Source organism: Ailuropoda melanoleuca, chromosome 14, assembly GCF_002007445.2.
Source record: "Ailuropoda melanoleuca isolate Jingjing chromosome 14, ASM200744v2, whole genome shotgun sequence".
Taxonomy (NCBI): domain Eukaryota; kingdom Metazoa; phylum Chordata; class Mammalia; order Carnivora; family Ursidae; genus Ailuropoda; species Ailuropoda melanoleuca.
Window position 1 is genome coordinate 55,625,962 of NC_048231.1, and position 19,968 is coordinate 55,645,929.

Genomic DNA, 19,968 nt, shown 5'->3' on the forward strand with positions numbered 1-19,968 from the left:
GGGGGTGGGGGAATGGGATAGACTGGTGATGGGTAGTAAGGAGGGCACGTATTGCATGGTGCACTGGGTGTTATACGCAACTAATGAAGCATCAAACTTTACATCGGAATCTGGGGATGTACTGTATGGTGATTAACATAATATAATAAAATTAAATTAAAAAAAAAAGATTATGAATGGATTAAGAGTGGCTAGATGATAAGTCCACAGGAGCTCATTGTTACTGCTTTATTTCCATAATAGAACAAAACAAAATATCCTTGCCCTGAAAACTACAGCGCTTAAATAATCCTGGTCACTACTTCTAAAAACACTAAGAATGGTTTTACTTAACAACAACAACAAAATAAATGGATAGTAATAACTAAGAGGTTAAGTAGAATGAATTAAGCACGGTATAATAATCTCTAAACTGGCCACATATAATAATACATATTTGGAATATATGGACATAATAAAAGTGTTAATGAGTTTGATGATGTCACAGTAATAAGATATATATTAACTAATTATTGGTTATTTTAAAGGGATTTTCCTTTCTTCAGTTGCTATTAACAACTCTTTCTTCTTTAGTATCTTGGCTTCTACAATGCCCAGAGTTATTTTAATACTTTTTGTTAAGAAGTAATTCTACCATAAGATTTTTTTTTTTTAAAGATTTTATTTATTTATTCGACAGAGATAGAGACAGCCAGCGAGAGAGGGAACACAAGCAGGGGGAGTGGGAGAGGAAGAAGCAGGCTCATAGCAAAGGAGCCTGATGTGGGGCTCGATCCCATAACGCCAGGATCACACCCTGAGCGGAAGACAGACGCTTAACCGCTGTGCCACCCAGGCACCCCTACCATAAGATTTCTATTAAAAACTTGGAATAATATAGAAAAGGAATATTGGGGGGAAAATCACCTTATTCTTTTTGTTTTTCATTCCACAGAGCTCGCAGGTTTTAATTTTAACATATATGATATCTGCATTTATATGTTCTAACCACTTTCAACATTGCAACAGGCATTTCCCAGATTCTAAATTCAATTAAAGCATTTAACACTTCTTATGTTTAGCCTGAAAAACAGTGCTATTTCCAATATTCATCTTAGTAAAAAAAAAAAAAGTCTTCTCTGTATGTCGGATGGTTTTATATTTAAGCATGTTCCCCAGAAGATCAATTAAAGGTTCAAAGAACAGGAGTATTAAAAACAATTAGAACCTTTTCTGAGTATAAAAAGTGACACACACTGTTGAGTTAGATCTGGAAAAATACATAGAAAAGGATAATGGAGAAGGCAATTACCTTAATTATGTAATCCAGAAATAAAACAATTCTCTTTCTACTCTTTCATTTCGCCGTGCAAATGAACACATACATTGTTCCAAACTTGGGGAAGTTCTCTAACCTTTGTGTGCCTCAACATCCTCATCTACCAAATGAGGAGAGCAGCAGTAAATGAAACCATTCCAGTGACAAGTTTAACAAAGCATCCAATACATACGTAAGCCTTCAACTATGAACTATTATTCCCCTGACAACTGGTTATTTATATCCTCTATTTTTCTATAATCTTTGCTTCTTTTCCTTGATTTTTAAAGGTTGTTTTAATAGTAGGGCTATAACACCCATGGCTACCATATGCTGCAATCTTCTCCTAGTTTGTCATTTGCCTTTCTATTTTCTTCACAGTGCTTTAAAATTTTATGCAAACTTAAAAAAATTAACTATAAAATATTTTCTTTACTCACTTTAGTAGTTCTATATCAAAAAACTCTTCTAATTTCAGACAGGGTCATCAAGGAAGTTCTTTCTGAAGGTAGAACACTAGAGTACAGACTAGAAAGAAAGAAGTCAGCTATGGATGTTATCTGGGGCAAAATAAAACTCATTTCTATTTAACTGTGGCAAGGACTTCCTGAACACAGCTGAAGAGTAGTAATATTGGTTTTCTTTTTCTGTACTATTTTATTTCATTAGATGATCTGGGTATTCTTCATATTTATATTATGCAACAATTTATATTTAAAATTTACTTACAAAACTCAAAGGATGAACTTTTTGAACACTTACTTCCTCAGGTAATGGTCTATGTTAAGTTTCCTGCCTTATTTAAAGCATTTTTTTTTGCAATTTTCTATAATTTAGTCCATTTTATTTGGAGATGCTAAATGTATTTATAATATTATAGAAATCTAAGAAATCTCTGTCTGAATACGCCCTCTGAGCCTACATTCCTCTTGCATTTATTCTTGCCCAAAGACCATCTCTAGGAATTATATATTCAGTACAAGGTTTTTCTTTTTTCTAATTCATTTGGTTGTACTATTTCTTGAAATGTATTTTTCCCTGCCATTTGACTTCAATTAATTTGCTTACTCATTTACTAATAAAAGCATTCAGCTTAATAGATTTGATATTTTATCTCAGCTGTCTTCATGTCTCCTAAATGTAATACTTGATGGTCAATTAGTTTTTCTTTTTCTTTTCTTTTTTTTAAAAGATTTTTATTTATTTGACAGAGAGAGAGACAGCCAGTGAGAGAGGGAACAAAAGCAGGGGGAGTGGGAGAGGAAGAAGCAGGCTCCCAGCAGAGGAGCCCGATGTGGGGCTTGATCCCAGAACACTGGGATCACGCCCTGAGCTGAAGGCAGATGCTTAACGACTGCACCACCCAGGCGCCCCATAAATATGTTCTTCTTTTTTGACAAAATACATTTTTTTTAATATGTCTGCTATGGGGTAGTTACTTTGGGAGGAAAGGAATAGTTATTTTTAAGAGTTCCATTACATTATGGTACAAAATGTACACAATGTGCTTTTTAAAATTTGGAGTCTCATTGTAGCTGAGTAGCAATTAAATCCTTTGAAATTATGACCAATTTTTGTGACATATTCTATAAATACCAAAGAAAGGACTGGTAATGCAACTTACTGGTGATAATTCCTTATGTTTTTGACTAATAACCTGTCATGGAAAAATGGTTCTTCAAAACAATGTTTCTATCTCTATTACTACAAGTTTAAAAATTTTGGTTCTGTACTTTACTGCATCAAGTCTATTAAGTTTTGCACCTGTAGTGTGGAATACATCTTTTATCAAAATGAATTTACCTTTGCACTTTTTTAGTGCCTTTGCCTTGAGGTTAGCTTTGGCATTAACAATTGTTACTGGTGATTTCTTCTATTTAATGTTTACATGACATTTTTGTTAATTCTTTATTTCACTTTGTATTTTGTTTAGGAGATTCCTTGTAAAGAACATAAAGGAGTGTCACAGACACAGCCTTTATGTAAGAGATTCCTGTTTTATAGTTTACTGATCATGTAGCGGTATGCATGTCATTTAAATTCCTATAGTTTCTCTTGTCACTCACTTCATCTAACTTTTCTATGCTTCCTGACATATATTAAGCACCCAACAAATGACAAATGACAAAATTTTTATATGTACTGGGACTAGATTTTTTAAAACTAAGTGTCTTTGCTTTCTAGTGAAAAAATTTCATGTATTTGTTATTCAAGATCTTATTTTTAATCACCTTATTTTATAACATGTACATACTCATTTTTTCATCTTACACTCTTATTTTATTTGCTTGTATCTCATATCAAATATTGCAATGCAAAACATTGTGTAGAAATAATTACTTAGAAGACACTCTGCTTTTAATTGTGCCAGCAGTAGACAATTTTTGTGGCAACAGTCTAGTTCAAATTTGCTTTTTCTCTGCAAACAATCCCACGATATACAAGAAAGGTTTCTCAAAGCTCTCTTCTATCTGATCTTTACTATGGCCAGCTGATTACTATGGCCAGCTGATTAAGGAGGGAATTTCTCTCTCTTAGGAACTGTAGAGTCTGAGCACGTTAAAAATGCAAACCGACTAGGTGCAAGACACTCAAGGTTGCTGAATGTCACAGAGTCATCCTTGATTTTGTCTTGGCTGTTTCCAATCTTTGAATCCGTGATTTCTTCCAGTTTCCTGCCAGTACATTCCTGTTTTCTTTAAAGTGGTCAGGTCTGGTTGCTATTGCTTACAACCAAAAGTATTTTATACATATCAATAATCTTGAATGATCGCATTTGATTTTTTTAAATCATTAAATATTTGAGGTTTTTAAAAAAATTATTTGAGAGAGAGAGAGAGAGAGAGAGAGAGAATGTGCATGTTCTGGGGNGATTTTATTTATTTATTCGACAGAGATAGAGACAGCCAGCGAGAGAGGGAACACAAGCAGGGGGAGTGGGAGAGGAAGAAGCAGGCTCATAGCAGAGGAGCCTGATGTGGGGCTCGATCCCACAACGCCGGGATCATGCCCTGAGCCAAAGGCAGACTCTTAACCGCTGTGCCACCCAGGCGCCCCCGCATTTGATTTTTTAAATCATTAAATATTTGAGGTTTTTAAAAAAAATTATTTGAGAGAGAGAGAGAGAGAGAGAGAATGTGCATGTTCTGGGGGAGATTCAGAGGGAAAGAATCCCAAGCAGACTCCCTACTGAGTGCAGAGCCCAACTTAGGGGCTCAACCTCAGGACCCTAAGATCATGGTCTGAGCAGGTATCAAGAGTTGGATGCTCAACCGACTGAGCCACCCAGGAGCCCCTAATATTTGAGTTCTTAATGCTGAATCATTAGTCTATGTGTATAGTGTATTTTTGAAGATATTTACCAAGAAGGATACATAACTGTTGCATTTTTGAAATCCTTGCATTATTTCTTAATTTTACATATTTGATAACCCAACAAGGGCACAAAAATCTTTAATTGTTTTATTCCCAAAGATCTACAGATAATGCTTCACACTGTTATACTAACATTCAGATGCCCAGGGAAACTGCAAATTGTCAGTATGACAGCTGTGTATTTTTAAAGTTTCACAGATAATTCTTTTGGCTTGGGAACCACGGCGATAACCTGTAGTGCTAGACTAATATGGGTTGAGGCTTTTTATGCAGTTCACTAGCCCTGAGTGAATTGTTTTTTCTGATTTTTTATGATCAGTTTGTTTAGATGCTCACTTACTGTTTACAGAGAAGATTTTTGCATGCATTCACTGCCATCATAAGCAGAAGTATGAGCCTTTATATTGTATACAATTTTGATTTTCTGTATATTATGATGTTTTAACATCTTAAAACCTTCTGGCTGGGTAAAGACTGCCCCTTATGGGGCTAGCCAATTAGATAGCATGCTAACTAACCAATCCAGAGCAAAACCTCTTCTATCTGGCTTGTACCTCCCCAAAAGCAGTATTCCTTTGCCTTAATCATCATTCTTTGCCTACAGACTATACCTATAATCCAAAGCCTACTGAAATTATTCAAACTAGTCAATCCTGAGCTATTTGCCCTGTCATGCCCTTCCTATTGAAACCTCAATAAAAGCTGTGGTCTAAGCACTCTGCTTGCTCTTATCTTCTGCCTCCTCACCATATTTGTGTTTTTTTCTATGTGGCCCTCAGTGGTGTGGTATGCCTCCTGTCTCTAAGACCTGTGAGCAGACTACACTGTTTTTCTGAGCCTCTCTCCTGGGTCTCTTCTTACAGCTGCACCTGACTGAACACATAAAAGAACACACAAAAGAACATCTTAAAAGAACACAAAANCTCAATAAAAGCTGTGGTCTAAGCACTCTGCTTGCTCTTATCTTCTGCCTCCTCACCATATTTGTGTTTTTTTCTATGTGGCCCTCAGTGGTGTGGTGCAATGCCTCCTGTCTCTAAGACCTGTGAGCATACTACACTGTTTTTCTGAGCCTCTCTCCTGGGTCTCTTCTTACAGCTGCACCGGACTGAACACATAAAAGAACACACAAAAGAACATCTTAAAAGAACACAAAACAATCTTCTTCCCACCATCTTTCCCAACTATTACTTTAAATATTGGTAGTAGCCGAAGTAATAATCCCAAGGCAAACACAATCCAAGTTCCTTAACAGCAGAATAAAGAAATAAACTACAGTGTATTTATATGACGGAATATTATCCTGTCATGAAAACAAACAACTACATACACAGTGTTGCATGAACAAAGTCAGATAACACAAAAAAGTATGCACTGCATGATTCCATTTACATACGTTATGAAAACAGACATGCTGTTTTAAGTCAAGGAAGCTGTTATCCTTTCAAGAGGGGATTGGGTGGGAACTGGAAGAGCGCATGAGACTTTCTGCGGGGTTAATCATGTTCTATTCCTTAATACAGGGATAGTGCTCATTTTGTGAAAATCTACCAAGCTGTGTGTTTACAAAGAGCACACTTTTCTGTATGCATATTTTACTTTAATAAAAGTTAAGAAAATATGGTATACAGACACAAGAGAATATTATTCAGCCTAAAAAGAAAAGAAATTCTGACATATGCGATGACACGGATGCACCTGGGAGCCATTATGCTCAGTGAAATAACCCAGTCACAAAAGGACAAATACTGTATAATTCTACTTTTAAGAGGTGCTTAGAGTAGTTAAAAAAATTTTTAAAGTTAACAGTGACAACAGACTACTTTCTTGCTATGAAAGTAGACACCCAAGCATTAAGAACTATAAAAAAGTAAGAGCAAACAGACTCTAAGTTATAGCCTGTAAAGTATATGCACTTCAGATCACAGATGCAGAGGCCATTAAATTGGCTGCTTAGAAACAAGGGGACAGGCCTGCAGAAGGGAAAACGGGGGAGGGAGGTCACATGTCATGCACTCTCAGTTGTAATCTAGATAGTTACCAATTTTAATATAAAAAGAAGTCTGATGATGTGATGAAATACTAATCTATTCAAGAAGGGCAGTATTTTATTTCAAGATAAGAAGAATGAAAAAGAAGGAAAAACCTACCTTCTATATAATTAAAAACTACCTGATATAAGAAAGTTGAAAGTACTGGACAAAAACATTGTATTCCTATTTTTACTGATTAATTTTTCATGTTAGAGTATCAATACACAAGCCCCAGACAAAGGATTGAAATCAAATGAGAAATTGTTATTTAATTAGTTATTCAACCTACCTATTTGTTCCCCTAAGACCAGGCACTGTTTTGGTATTGGAGCTCCAAATACCATTCCCCGAAGTTTATCCATTGGAGGAGCTTTATTCTGAAGGCCCCCAAACTTTCCGTTACTTCGAATGCGATCTCCATCTCTGGTGAGCAGTGTAGGACAGTGTGTAATTTTAACAACCTATTGTAAGCAAATGAATATTAATTAGTGAGCCTATAAAATGTATCTCAGTTGTTCTAAGAAAGGGGAAATCACTTAAGGGTTCTGAGATTAGAAATGACATGATCATGCTAGTATTTTCACAAAACAAGCTAGTGAAATATAAGATGAATTGGGGTAAAAACCAAGAGGCAGCGAGATGAATTAGATTACTTCTGAAGTGTCAGCCTAAACTGGACAATGCACATGGAAACAGTCAAACTGATGGCTTAATTGATAAGAGGAAGGAAGAGAGAAGCCAGAGAACTCCGTGCTCTGAAAACCACGGCAGTTATCAAGGCAGCATCATTATCTCAGTTCCCTTCTATTAGATACAAGTTTTCCAGATGACCAAAGGAGAGCAAAAAGAGAATATGAGACTGAAGAATACAGATGGAAAAGCACCGGGCCAAATCTTTAGAGGATACTAATATAATTCCAACTATGAGAAGAAAAAGAGCTAGTAATGTCAGAGTTGGGAGGACTAGAATTATATAGTAAAGCCTAAGACATGGAATGGGAAGTAGGAAGGGTTAGTGAAGAATTAGATGCTTCAGAGAAGTCAGAGAATAAAAGACAGACATTGGATTTAGTATTTCATGATCTTTAAGAATGGTCTTTCAAAAAAGGTCTAGGAAATAGACAAAAATAAAATGTAAAATGGAAGAGGTGGAATTCAAGTAAGATCTTTTCACTACTCAAATTGTTAACACACACCACACTGAATGTTGGGAGAGCGAGGGAGAAAGGTCTTCTTGTACTACTCTATTCTGGGACAGCACATTTCAAAGGAAATGTAGTAAGTATTAAAAAGCTTAATGTTTTGCATGACCCAGCAATTCACTTCTAAGAATTTATTCTGAAGAAAAAAATCACAAATGTGAACAATGTGCACTAAAATATTGTTTTAATAAAAGATATGAAAGTTGCATGTCTCAACAAGTTACATAAATTAGGGTACATCTACACAGTGAAATAGAACACATACATTAAAAAATGATTAAAGAAGAACATAATTTAATAATATGTAAAAAATACCTAATTCAATCTAATATTGGGGTTAGCCTCAGAATTATAAAAGTAAAAATATTAAATGTGTTTTAAAAATGAAAAATAGTAAATAAAAAAATGTAATATAAAATCATGACTAGTATTTATTCTTTAAATATAATTTCAGAGGTTTACAAATGTTTTCCCACTAAAGTGGATACTTTTAAAAAAATTTAAATGCAGGGGGTCCTGGCTGGCTCAGTCAGTAAAGCATGGGACTCCCGATATTGCGGTTTTAAGTTTGAGACCCATGTTGGGGGTAGAGATGACTTAAAAAATAAAAAAAAAAATTAAAAAAATCTTAAAAAGAATATTTAAATGCAATAAGATGTCTATTCGAAGAATATCTGTGGTAAACTCTTTGGTGAAATCAATCTTTTTGTTTTACTATAATTTTGTTTTACTACAAACAATCACACTTTACTTTTTTAGCTTTGGTTTGGATTTATATGTTTTCTAGAAGTGAATATTAAAAATACAAAGTGGAGTCATGTACTATCCATTTATCAGGACTCGGGGCAATGTTTTTAAGGATTTGATACCATCCCAAATAATATACACACTCAAATTTATTTACAGACTTGTCCATTCTCTTAACAGGCTGACAATATGAGTTACAAGCCTCCAGTTAAAAAGGAGATTGGCTCCTTTCTACAACAATTCTGAGAATACTACTATCATGGGCAGTTTCAATTCTCAAAGTATCCTTCAGTCTTATGGTTCTACCCCTCTAAGCACTCAATTAGGACAAAAAGGTAATGACAGCTTTTGCAAATTCAGTGAGTGAGCAGCAGTCCTGCAGCTCTGGGAAATACCTATTCAAAACTGCTGTGGGGACTAAGAGGGGGAGGCACAAACTGAGGAGTTGACAGGTTGAAGTAGCAGAAATGGAATGAAGTATTTAGGAAGAGAAAACAGCAACAAACACTACCAAAAACAATGTTACAAAGGCATGCCTAAAAGCCTCTTCTCAGAAAAGCTTTAGAACAGTACTTAACCGGTAGAATGACAAGACTTGATTCAAAATTTAGGAAGCAAAGCGATCAGTATTTGCTATACTAATTATGAGGAACAAACACTGTACCAGCTTTCGTCATGTATACTCTATTACATTCCTAATTTATTTTTTTAAGATTTATTCACTTATTTTAGAGAGAGAGAGAGAGTGAGCGAGGGCATAGAGGGGCTGAGGGAGAGAATCCTCAAGCAAAACTCCATGCTCACTGTGGAGCCCGATGAGAGGCTCAATCCCATGACCCCTGAGATCATGATCTGAGCTGAAATCAAGAGTTGGCAACTTAACTGAGCCATCCAGGTGTCCCTACATTTCTTTTTTAAAGCTATGGATTGGTGTCTTTTCACCATTTCTAAAAAGTTTTCACCCATTAGATAATTCAGATACTGCCTTATGATTTTTTTCTCCATCTATTCTGGCACTCTGATTAAACTTTTTAAAAATTTTCTATTTGAGATTTTCTCATTCTGTCCTTCAAGACTCTCGATATCCTCCTTCTCTTACTTCCCTTCTCTCTGGGCTGTAGTCTGGACAATTTTTCTAAACTATCTTCCAATTCATTAATTCTCTCTTAAGCTACTTAACCTTCCCAGCAAGCATCTTATTTTTTTATGTATATTTTCTAGTTTTAGAATCTATTTTTTCAAGTCAACTTGTTCTTTTCCCATTTTCAATACTTTTCTTGAATTGTATTAAACATACTTAAAAAATATTTGCTCTTATGTTCAATATGGAAATTATTTTAGGTCTAAGATAAAGGTGAATTCTTCCAGAGATAATCCGTGTTTCCTCCAATCAGGTATCTAAGGACACTACACCAGCCTAGGGCTATGTGAAACCAAATGTCTACCCTGAAATTTTTCATACCACCAAAGTAATATGAATGCAGGTTGCAAACAGACAAAGGCCAATTTATTGATATTGATGAATGCTCTAGGAAAAAATTCCCTTTTCCACCTAGTGCCAAGGTTCAAGAGAGGTAATTTTCTTGTAGTCTCCAGAGGCACTTGGGAGTTGAAATGGAAATGGCAGGTTTTTTTGGTTCAAATTACACTAAAGTTAGCCCTTTGGGGGATCCAGTTTATTGGGAAAGGGATCTTTTATCAGATTCCCCAGTCTGGTTAAAGCCCTAAGAAGGGCTCTATTTGTCTCCTACCCTCTGGGCCTCTCAAAGGAATGAAAACTGATGCTCAATTTCAATTAGTTTGACAAATGTTTTCTAAGCAAAACCTGGCTTTAGTGTTTTACTTATCTGAGTTCTACCATCACTTCGAAACCTTACCCTTTTGCCAGTTCAAACATTAAGATACATATCCTAATGACATATAGCCAGAAATTGCCCTTTAGTTAATCTCTGCATGAATTTCCTCTGAGTTGTCTAGTCCATCTCTGTATAAACTTCAGTGCCTAGTACTGTGTCTGATAGTGTGCTAGAGCCAGTGTTTACTGGGTCATGAGAGCCAACTCTCCTGAATGCCTCATTCAATGGCGGCACATAGGCAGCTGGAAATCAGCCGTGATAGGACGACTTACACCATGGGCAAAAGCTACAAATCAGGGTCCTATCACACCCCCACTCACTGGAGAGCCAGTTGTTCAACATGTAATAGCATCCACTGTGTCTCATACAGTCAAGTGTCCAAATATTGACCGAACTAAGTAGAATCTTCTAGTTATTATCCAATTTGTCAATTCTATTTTCACTAGTAAGTTTTTCATCTTCTCCCAATAGATTCCATGTTGTCATGACATTTAATGGGTATGGTTTCTACTTCATATTCAAGACATATAAATATGCTAATCACTACCAGAATATAGTAGCTTCTCCATCCACAACTGTTTTCTGGTATAGTATATTATAGCCATTGTTAAGTTCCCATGAAAACACTCATGAAGATGCCAAATACTATTTCCCAATTAATTGTATAATTTTCAATAATCTCACTAATTTTGCTCTCCTAAATCAGGGCACATTTATTTCTTCTTAACTGGGTCCACAGAAAAACTTCTCTGATGGTTCTAGTTCAGCCATAAGTTGGTGTGATTTGGTACAGATCCATTATTTGTTTTGAGCTTAAAGTTTCTCATTTAGAAAGTGAGAGTATATTATCTCTAAGGTATCCATGATTCTACGATATACTATTTATAGATACTGGCTTATAGTTTAAACTGTCGTCTGTCTTCTCTTACGTAACCGCAAACATTCTTACTCATTTTCAGTTAGAGTAATTTGCAAGCCTATAATGTTTTTCATACATATTTATCACCTGGTAATTCCAAGCTCCTAACACTATACTTATAAAATGTAATACTTCTTGTGTATTCGAGACCCCTGGATCTCAGATACAAAGAGAACTTTCTTTTACTGAAATTTTTCCATATTCCAGGCTCTTTGCCTAATGCTTTATATGTATTAATTTTATTCAATCTCTAGAACAACCCTCTGAAAGACCCTCCTTCAGAGATTTCTTTTTTTATAAGTACTACAGAAGTGATAACCCTTAGTATATCCAACAGTATAAAACATATTTTCCCAGTTTGTTTAAAGTACATAAACTCATGTATTTTTAAGTTAAAATTTTTTTTTGAGTATAGGTGACACACAATGTTATATTAGTTTCTGGCGTACAACATAGTGATTCCACATCTCTATAGGTTATGCTGTGCTCACCACCAGTGGAGCTACCATTTGTCACCATACATCGCTATCATAGTATAATTGACCATATTTCCTATGCTGTCTCTTATTCCCATGATTTATTCATTCCATAATGGAAGTCTGTATCTCCCACTCCTCTACACCCATTTTGCCTGTCCCCTCACCACCATAAGCTTATTTTCTTTTAAAAAGGCATCATCTTATACATAATTTTGCAACTTTTCAACAAAATATATTTTATATACCTCCCTTGTTAGGACACAGAAATTTAGTACATTCTTGTAACAGCAACATATACCCTACTGAATAAATTATTACTATAATGGAGTTGTCCAATCCTAAATGGTGGACATTTAAGACTATTTCCAAAATTCCCCATTATAAATTCTTTTAATACTTGGATATTCTTATATATATCTTCACATACTTGTGGGAGTGTGTCTGTAAGATAAATTATTTTAAGACTTTGTGATGTTATAGAGGTGGCTGCAAATTCTTTGCTCCTTCTGCCATGGGCAAGAGAGAGTCCAGTCCCACCACTCCACGTACTGCTTGGATTTGAGCTGGCCAGATTTTGACCTACGAAATATACTTTCCACGGCTGGGACTTGAAAGACCTGCAGCTTCTGTCTTACTGCTCAGAACACCCCTTCTTAAAACCCAGATGCCATCTGAAAAAGCCTAAGCAGTTACAAGTAGAGACTCACATGGACAGATCCAGTGACCAGCTTACAGCTCCAGCTGAGTGTCCAGCCAGCAGCCAGTATCAACTAGTCAGTATAAGTGGGAGATAAACAAAAGTGGGAACTGATTTCAAGGAAATTAATAAAACAAAAGTAGGAACTAATTTCAAGGAAATTAATAATAAAGGAATTAAGGAAATAAAAATAATTTTGAGGCAATATTTCTAATCCTGGATGTGTGGGGTGATTTTCATCTCCAGCCTGTGCAGTGACCAAAATGTTCTTGAAAAAGAAACAGAAAGCCTCAGCACTAAGATAAAACCCAGTGCCCTGCCAGTAAAAAGTATCCTAAGAGTCAAATGAAGTCAAGGATCAAGGATGTCTCTTTGTTAAGACCTCAGATTTAAGGTACTGCTTCCTAGATTCTCTTAGGTAGACAAGAGTTTCTAAAAATTCTTAATGACATTATACCACAGCACCTGAGGAAGGGATGTGTGTGAGAACAGTAACCCCAAAAGACAGTGCCAGCAGAGCCTCTGGCCAGACTTGGCTGAACTCCCAGAAAGTAGCCAACGCCAACTGCCAGCTGTGTGAGGCACTCTGGAGCTCCCACAATCCCAAGTGTAACTAGCCAACACTGCAACTAGCTAACACTACTTGGAGACATCCACAGAGACCTGACGACTAATATGCTGTTATTGTTTAAAGCCAGTAATTTTTGCAGTGTTTGCTAGGCAGCAATGGATAACTGAACCATTTATATCGCAAACTGCCCTTCAAAGGTGTTATGGGTCGAGCTTTGTCCCTCAAAATTCCTATGTTGAAGTCCTAACCCCTCAGTTCCACCAAATGTGACCTTAAAAATAGTGTCTTTACAGAAGTAATCAAGTTAAAATGAGGTCATAAAGTTAGGCCCTAATCTAACGAGTGGTATCTTTATAAGAAGGGGACATGGAGAGGCATTGATGTGAACAGACACAGGGAGAAGATGACCATCCACAAACCAAGGAGAGAGGCCTATAACAAATCCTTGCCTCACAGCCCTCACAAAGAATCAACCCTGACCACACCTCCAATGTGGATTTCAAGCCTCCACTGTGAGGCAATTTCTATTGTTTAAGCTACTTAGTCTGTGGCACTTTGTCACAGCAGCCCTAACAACTAACAAATAAGGGTTACACCAAATTACATTTCCACAACATTATCTGAGAATACACTTTTCCTAACACCATCATCAACAGAATACTGGCCTTGAGTTTTAGACAACTTCAAATCCCAAAAGTATGTCTCATTTGAATTTGTTTCTTGGCTCATGCATTCACATACTGTGCCCAATTTTATACTGCTTAACAATTTGTAGGATTTAAATCAGTTTTGACAAGGTTAGTCATCTGAACATTATCATAATATTATTTCTATATAGGACCCGAATATGTTAACTTTAAAAATATGCATTAAAATTAGAGCTACAAATTAAAAAAAAATTCAAATACATACCTCTTTTCTGTAATGATTGGCAGCATCCAAATTATCCAAAATAATGGTGTCTCCTAACAGCATACCAAATACTAAAAAATTCAATAAATTTTAAAAATTATGACTTCTCATATTAAAATATTAACACATTACAAAATTTTCTTAAAAAGCATGGTAACATTAGAATTTTATTTCAACACTTTCCTCTAACAAGAAAAAATAAGAGATTAAAATATTAATAAAACTATAACTTATAAAATAAACAAGAACATAAATTTCCATAGACAGCAATTTGTATATCTGGATCGTAAGTGTAACATCTGTATTAGAAAGTCACCATAATTTCCTTTACCTGTTTCACAATGTTCTACATTATCTGGAAATGTTAACAAATCTCGGGCAAAGACTGGATCTCCAATGGGTTTAAAATACAATCTTCCATTTCGGTAATGAGGTAGAGGTCTGAATGAAATTTAAAAAATATATTAAAACAAATATATATTTTAATTAAAAAACATAATATAAAATACATATGTATATATTGCTTATCATTATTGTGATCCTTTAAATCAATTCCCCATCCATAAATGACACTCCTAAATGATTAACTAGTATGCCCTTAGAAATGAAAGTATTTACTACATAAGAATACCTAGTTTTATTTGTTTTACTAAAATCAATATAAACTAACTGCTGTTGAGTTTGACAAGGGAAAAAGAAAAGCAGCCTCTAAAGCTGGCACTAAATGGGGATGCCAATAAAATGACTATCTCATGTGGAGAGTGGCCCTAGCACGGACAGGGGAAGAGGCAAGGCCCAAGACAGACTTCCATGTGAGGGAGGTAGATCAGGTACTCTGGCTCCCTGTCCCTTCCCACAGAGTAGAGAATGACAACTGAAGCCCAGAGGCAACAATGGGATTCAATAGGTGGAGGCTGACTAGTGTGTCAGGACCCTTTCCCTTCCACAGGGTAGAGCTTTTCACACACCTTGAAAGTAGGAGTGCTGGAGGGTAGGGGTGGCTCTAGGAGCTCTTAACTCAATCTCAGTAAGAGCCACAATACCAGGAACAGAGGATAACTATTTTCTAGTGCAAACCTTAGCACTAAATACCAAATCCACACTTTCCCTAAATCAAAGATCTTTTTTTTTTTTTTAAAGATTTTATTTATTTATGTGACAGACAGCACATAAGGGGGAGAGGAACACAGCAGGGGGAGTGGGAGAGGAAGAAGCAGGCTCCCAGTGGAGGAGCCCCATGTGGGACTCGATCCCGGAATGCCGGGATCACGCCCTGAGCCGAAGGCAGACGCTTAACGACTGTGCTACCCAGGCGCCCCCCCTAAATCAAAGATCTTTAACTTGGTCTTCACGGATTCTGCTGACAAAAGCATCTCCCCTAAAGGGAAAAATTATTCACACACAAAGTACTACCCTTTATGAACACAGGAATTATGATCTGACTGGATTTCCATTTTGTTTAAAATGGGTACTGACCAGTAGCAGAGCGGGAGATTTTAGAAGCAGATAGATTTGAGTTTAAATTCTAGTTGTTTCCTCAAACTATTTTTAGAATACAAAATGAAATACGTGTTATTTTAAGTAGACTCTTTAATATATTAGAGTTCCTATTCTCCTTAAATCCCTATTCCTACCCAACTGTAAAGCTTTGTTTAGGAATCTGAGAAAATTATCAATTAATACTGTTCTACATTTTTTTTGTTTTGTTACCATTTCCTTTCAGTCTTTTAAAGTCAAAAATCAGACTATGCATAAAATATTTTTATTATTTTATTTGAAGATTTTATTTATTTATTTGACAGAGAGACAGCCAGTGAGAGAGGGAACACAAGCAGGGGGAGTGGGAGAGGGAGAAGCAGGGGTCCCAGCAGAGGAGCCTGATGTGGGGCTCGATCCCAGGACCCTGGGATCACACCCTGAGCCGAAGGCAGACGCTTAACAACTGAGCCAACCAGGCGTCCCAAAATATTTTTAAATTTAGATAAAAAATACCTAATTGGTTTGCATGGTTATTCCTAAACACATTTTAAAAAGTAAATGAGGAAGTAATTACTTAGAGAAACCAATTTATATTAAAATAATAAAACATTCTAACTAGAGAGTCTCTTACATTTCAACTTCGCTACTGGCAGTTCTAATAGAGACCTTCTCTACCTAAATGATGAGTGCTTATCTCCACAGGACACAAACAGGACAAAACACATGCATCTATACTCTTACTCCAAATAAAAGAGCTTCATATTTCATCAATGATATTGACATCCTTCCTATTGTAAAAGCCAAAAATTTGCTTTGGGTTTGTATGTGCCTGTGTAACTTATATACAAATAACATTTATTTGGCAAATTAATCATGGCCAGCATATATGAGTAGACACACTGCAATACCCACCTTAATGAAGTATACACATTTGTAATGAAGATAAAAATAATCTAGGTAATTTGAGTCACTGTTCAGTTTGTTTTAGCCACTTTTATAGAAACCATTTTAAAATTAAGCACTTTGTTAACAGAAAAGATATTTCAGAAAAAATCATTACTCCCACTTTTTTCCTAACCTTTTCCAATCTGGAAGAGTCTTCTTATAAATAGAATCCAGGGGCAACACCTGCTGACGACCTTGGGTTTCATCATAGATACGACGTGCAGCATCAGTGGTCAGGGTGACAACACAGTCCATGTCACTTGCCAGATGCCAAGAAATAACCATTGCAGCTCTATCATCTTCAATTTGTGCCAGGTGTGCAATCTATAAGCCATTTTAAAAAATCAAGTAAGAAACTTTTAAATATTAAAAAATTTGATATTAAGTATTTTAAAAGCCTTNTTTTATTTTTTTATTTTTTAAAGATTTTATTTATTTATTTGACAGAGAGACAGCCAGCAAGAGAGGGAACACAGCAGGGGGAGTGTGAGAGGAAGAAGCAGGCTCCTAGTGGAGGAGCCTGATGTGGGGCTCGATCCCAGAACGCCGGGATCACGCCCTGAGCTGAAGGCAGACGCTTAACAACTGCACCACCCAGGTGCCCCAAGAAACTTTTAAATATTAAAAAATTTGATATTAAGTATTTTAAAAGCCTTCATCTAGACAGCAAAAACTTTTCTGAAATACATGAGTTAAAAAAAAATTCTCAAGCTATAAAAACTTACTGGCTTGAATATTAAATGTCTATTCTGCTATTAAATTTTGGAAAAACTGTTCTACAAATTAAACTCCTGTAAATCTTAGAAATGAGCAAGTAAAAACAGAATGTTATCAGCTAATTGATGATGCACATTTTTCACAATTGACAGCTCTACTATTGAGGTTATGTCTTAACTGATAAAGTAATCATAAAATACATTTAAATAATATACACATACAATAGATGGAAGATTCAATTAAAAATATAGTTATAAATCATACCTTTCTAAGTAGGTAACTTACTCCAATATTATAGATATTTCTTTTTTTTTTTTTTTTTAAGATTTTTTACTTATTTATTTGACAGAGATAGAGACAGCCAGCGAGAGAGGGAATACAAGCAGGAGGAGATATCTAAGTAGATATCTTTCTAAGTAGATATCTTACTCCAATATTATAGATATTTCTTTTTTTTTTTAAGATTTTTTACTTATTTATTTGACAGAGATAGAGACAGCCAGCGAGAGAGGGAATACAAGCAGGAGGAGTGGGAGAGGAAGAAGCAGGCTCATAGCGGAGGAGCCTGATGTGGGGCTCGATCCCATAACGCCGGGATCACGCCCTGAGCCGAAGGCAGACGCTTAACGACTGAGCCACCCAGGCACCCCTATAGTATTTCTTTCTGAAAACAAATCTAAACATCACAAATAAGAATCATTTTTTCTGCTTATAAGAACACACTGGAACTTATGGGTAAGTAGTCACTCTTCTATTTACAAACACTTTACTCGCAAGCATTCTTCTTCAAAGTCTAACAAGATCGAAATTTTGAGGTTGATTTCAAAACCTCATTCACTACACCACTGGTATCATCACATATATCCTTTATTCTTAACTGACCAGGCTGCAAAAGCCTGCCCTAGCAATGAAAATGTGTTGCTGTTGGAAACATCACAATGTCTACTCTTGTATTCCAATTCTCTAAATGTTAGTGGAGTAAAGGTAAGGAGAGAGACAAGCAAAGAAACTAGTACATGTAAATGAAGATGAAAAAAATGTTTCAGCAAACAGAGGAAGGATTAGAGGCAAATCAAAGTGAGTGATCTCATTCTCCGTGTAACCGCAAGTACTAGGACAGGTATCTCTTTTGTGGTTGTTCACAAGTACTCTAATCTTATAAATGGGGTAATTCTTTTNTTATAAATGGGGTAATTTTTTTTTTTTAAGATTTATTTATTTATTTTGAGAGAGAGAGAGAGAGAGAAAGAGAGAAAGAGTGCACACAGTGGGATGAGGGAGTAGAGGGAGAGAGAGAATCCCAAGCAGACTTCCCACTGAGCCCGATATGGGCTCTATCTCACAACCCCCAGATCTTGACCTGAGCTGAAATCAAGAGTTGGACACTTAACCAACTGAACCTACCCAGGCGGTCCATGGGGCAATTATTTCTAAGTAAAGCTATGAGAGGAAGCTCTCATTAGGCTCCTCAACATTACACCTTCTCCTTAAACTTTCAGGTGATACAAAATATATACACAGTAGTTTCTTTTTCGAAAGGAGACATGAACTCAATATTTTTACTCATGTACCATATACAATGTTCTGTTCATTCAAGCTTTAACTACTTTTTCAGCTTTTTTGAGCTAACCCTAGCCATTTTTCATGGATGTTATGAATTTTTCCTCAGGGATAGGAGATGAATGGCACTTAAAAGAAATGCAGATGAATTTCAAGGTATTTGGAATCAATGATGGCAAGACTAAAGCATCCAAGTTAACTGAGGTATTCACAATTATAAATTAAACACATTATAAAGTCTAGGTGAAAATCTCTTGTCACTTACTACATCCCACAATTATTTATTCTAGTTTTAGAATAAATACCAGGAAAATTTTTTTTAAATGAGGAATCAATGAAGATTAAGCATGATTTGAAGGGAGTGGAAAACTTTCTCCTGATGGTTAGGAGAGGGCTCGTACTCTGAGAGGACAGAGAAGAAACTACATAAAATGAGAATTCAAAGGTTTCCCTCAGATTTTTAAGATATGAGAAATATTAATATGAAAGACTTTAAAATATATTTCTTCTGCTAAAATTTATTTTATGCTTTGGTAAAATCTTACCCATTGATTAAGAATTTTGTATCAAATAACCATTGAATGTGGAATGTTAGTACCTAAAAGCAGGCTAACTACAGATATCTATATGCTTAAATTGTAGGACTGCTTCTTCTATAAAGACTGCTTCTTTCTGTTAATTCTTTAAACTGGTTCTGAGGAATAACAATTTTAAAAATTATAAATCAGAACCTTGTTTTCCAATTTATAAATTTACATCTTAACTTTTCAATTTTCATATTTGGGTTTTATTTATTTTTAAAGATTTTATTTATTTGTTTGACACAGAGACAGCCAGTGAGAGAGAAAGCCAGCGAGAGAGGGAACACAAGCAGGGGGAGTGGGAGAGGAAGAAGCAGGCTCCCAGCAGAGGAGCCCAATGTGGGGCTCAATACCAGAATGCCGGGATCACGCCCTGAGCCGAAGGCAGATGTTAACGACTGAGCCACCCAGGCGCCCCCATATTTGGGTTTTAAATAATAATGCATTATGGTTTCGATATTAAACTTGGCTACACACTTTTAGAGTAACCATTACCCTCTATTTTCACTGTGTAGTTGGCTTGTGATGTTAGGAAACCACTTACAAAGAAACTACAATGGACTCTGGAGTCAGGGGAACCTTGGTTTACATCTAAGTT

The 19,968-nt window shown here is 35.9% G+C and overlaps 1 protein-coding gene across 6 annotated transcripts in view; it reads right to left on the reverse strand.

Moving 5' to 3' along the window:
* SMCHD1 (structural maintenance of chromosomes flexible hinge domain containing 1) overlaps positions 1-19,968 on the reverse strand; it is a 155,255-nt gene that overhangs the window by 18,345 nt on the left and 116,942 nt on the right. For 5 of the 6 annotated variants that reach the window (XM_034642914.1, XM_002926065.4, XM_034642912.1 and 2 more), the window contains 4 exons: positions 16,646-16,836; positions 14,420-14,529; positions 14,089-14,159; positions 6,995-7,166 (listed from right to left, as the gene is read on the reverse strand). In XM_034642914.1, coding sequence (XP_034498805.1) covers positions 6,995-7,166; positions 14,089-14,159; positions 14,420-14,529; positions 16,646-16,836 — 544 coding nt within the window. Of the gene's footprint in view, positions 1-1,737; positions 1,826-6,994; positions 7,167-14,088; positions 14,160-14,419; positions 14,530-16,645; positions 16,837-19,968 lie in introns of all 6 variants that reach the window. The other variant, XM_034642911.1, reaches the window with a different exon arrangement.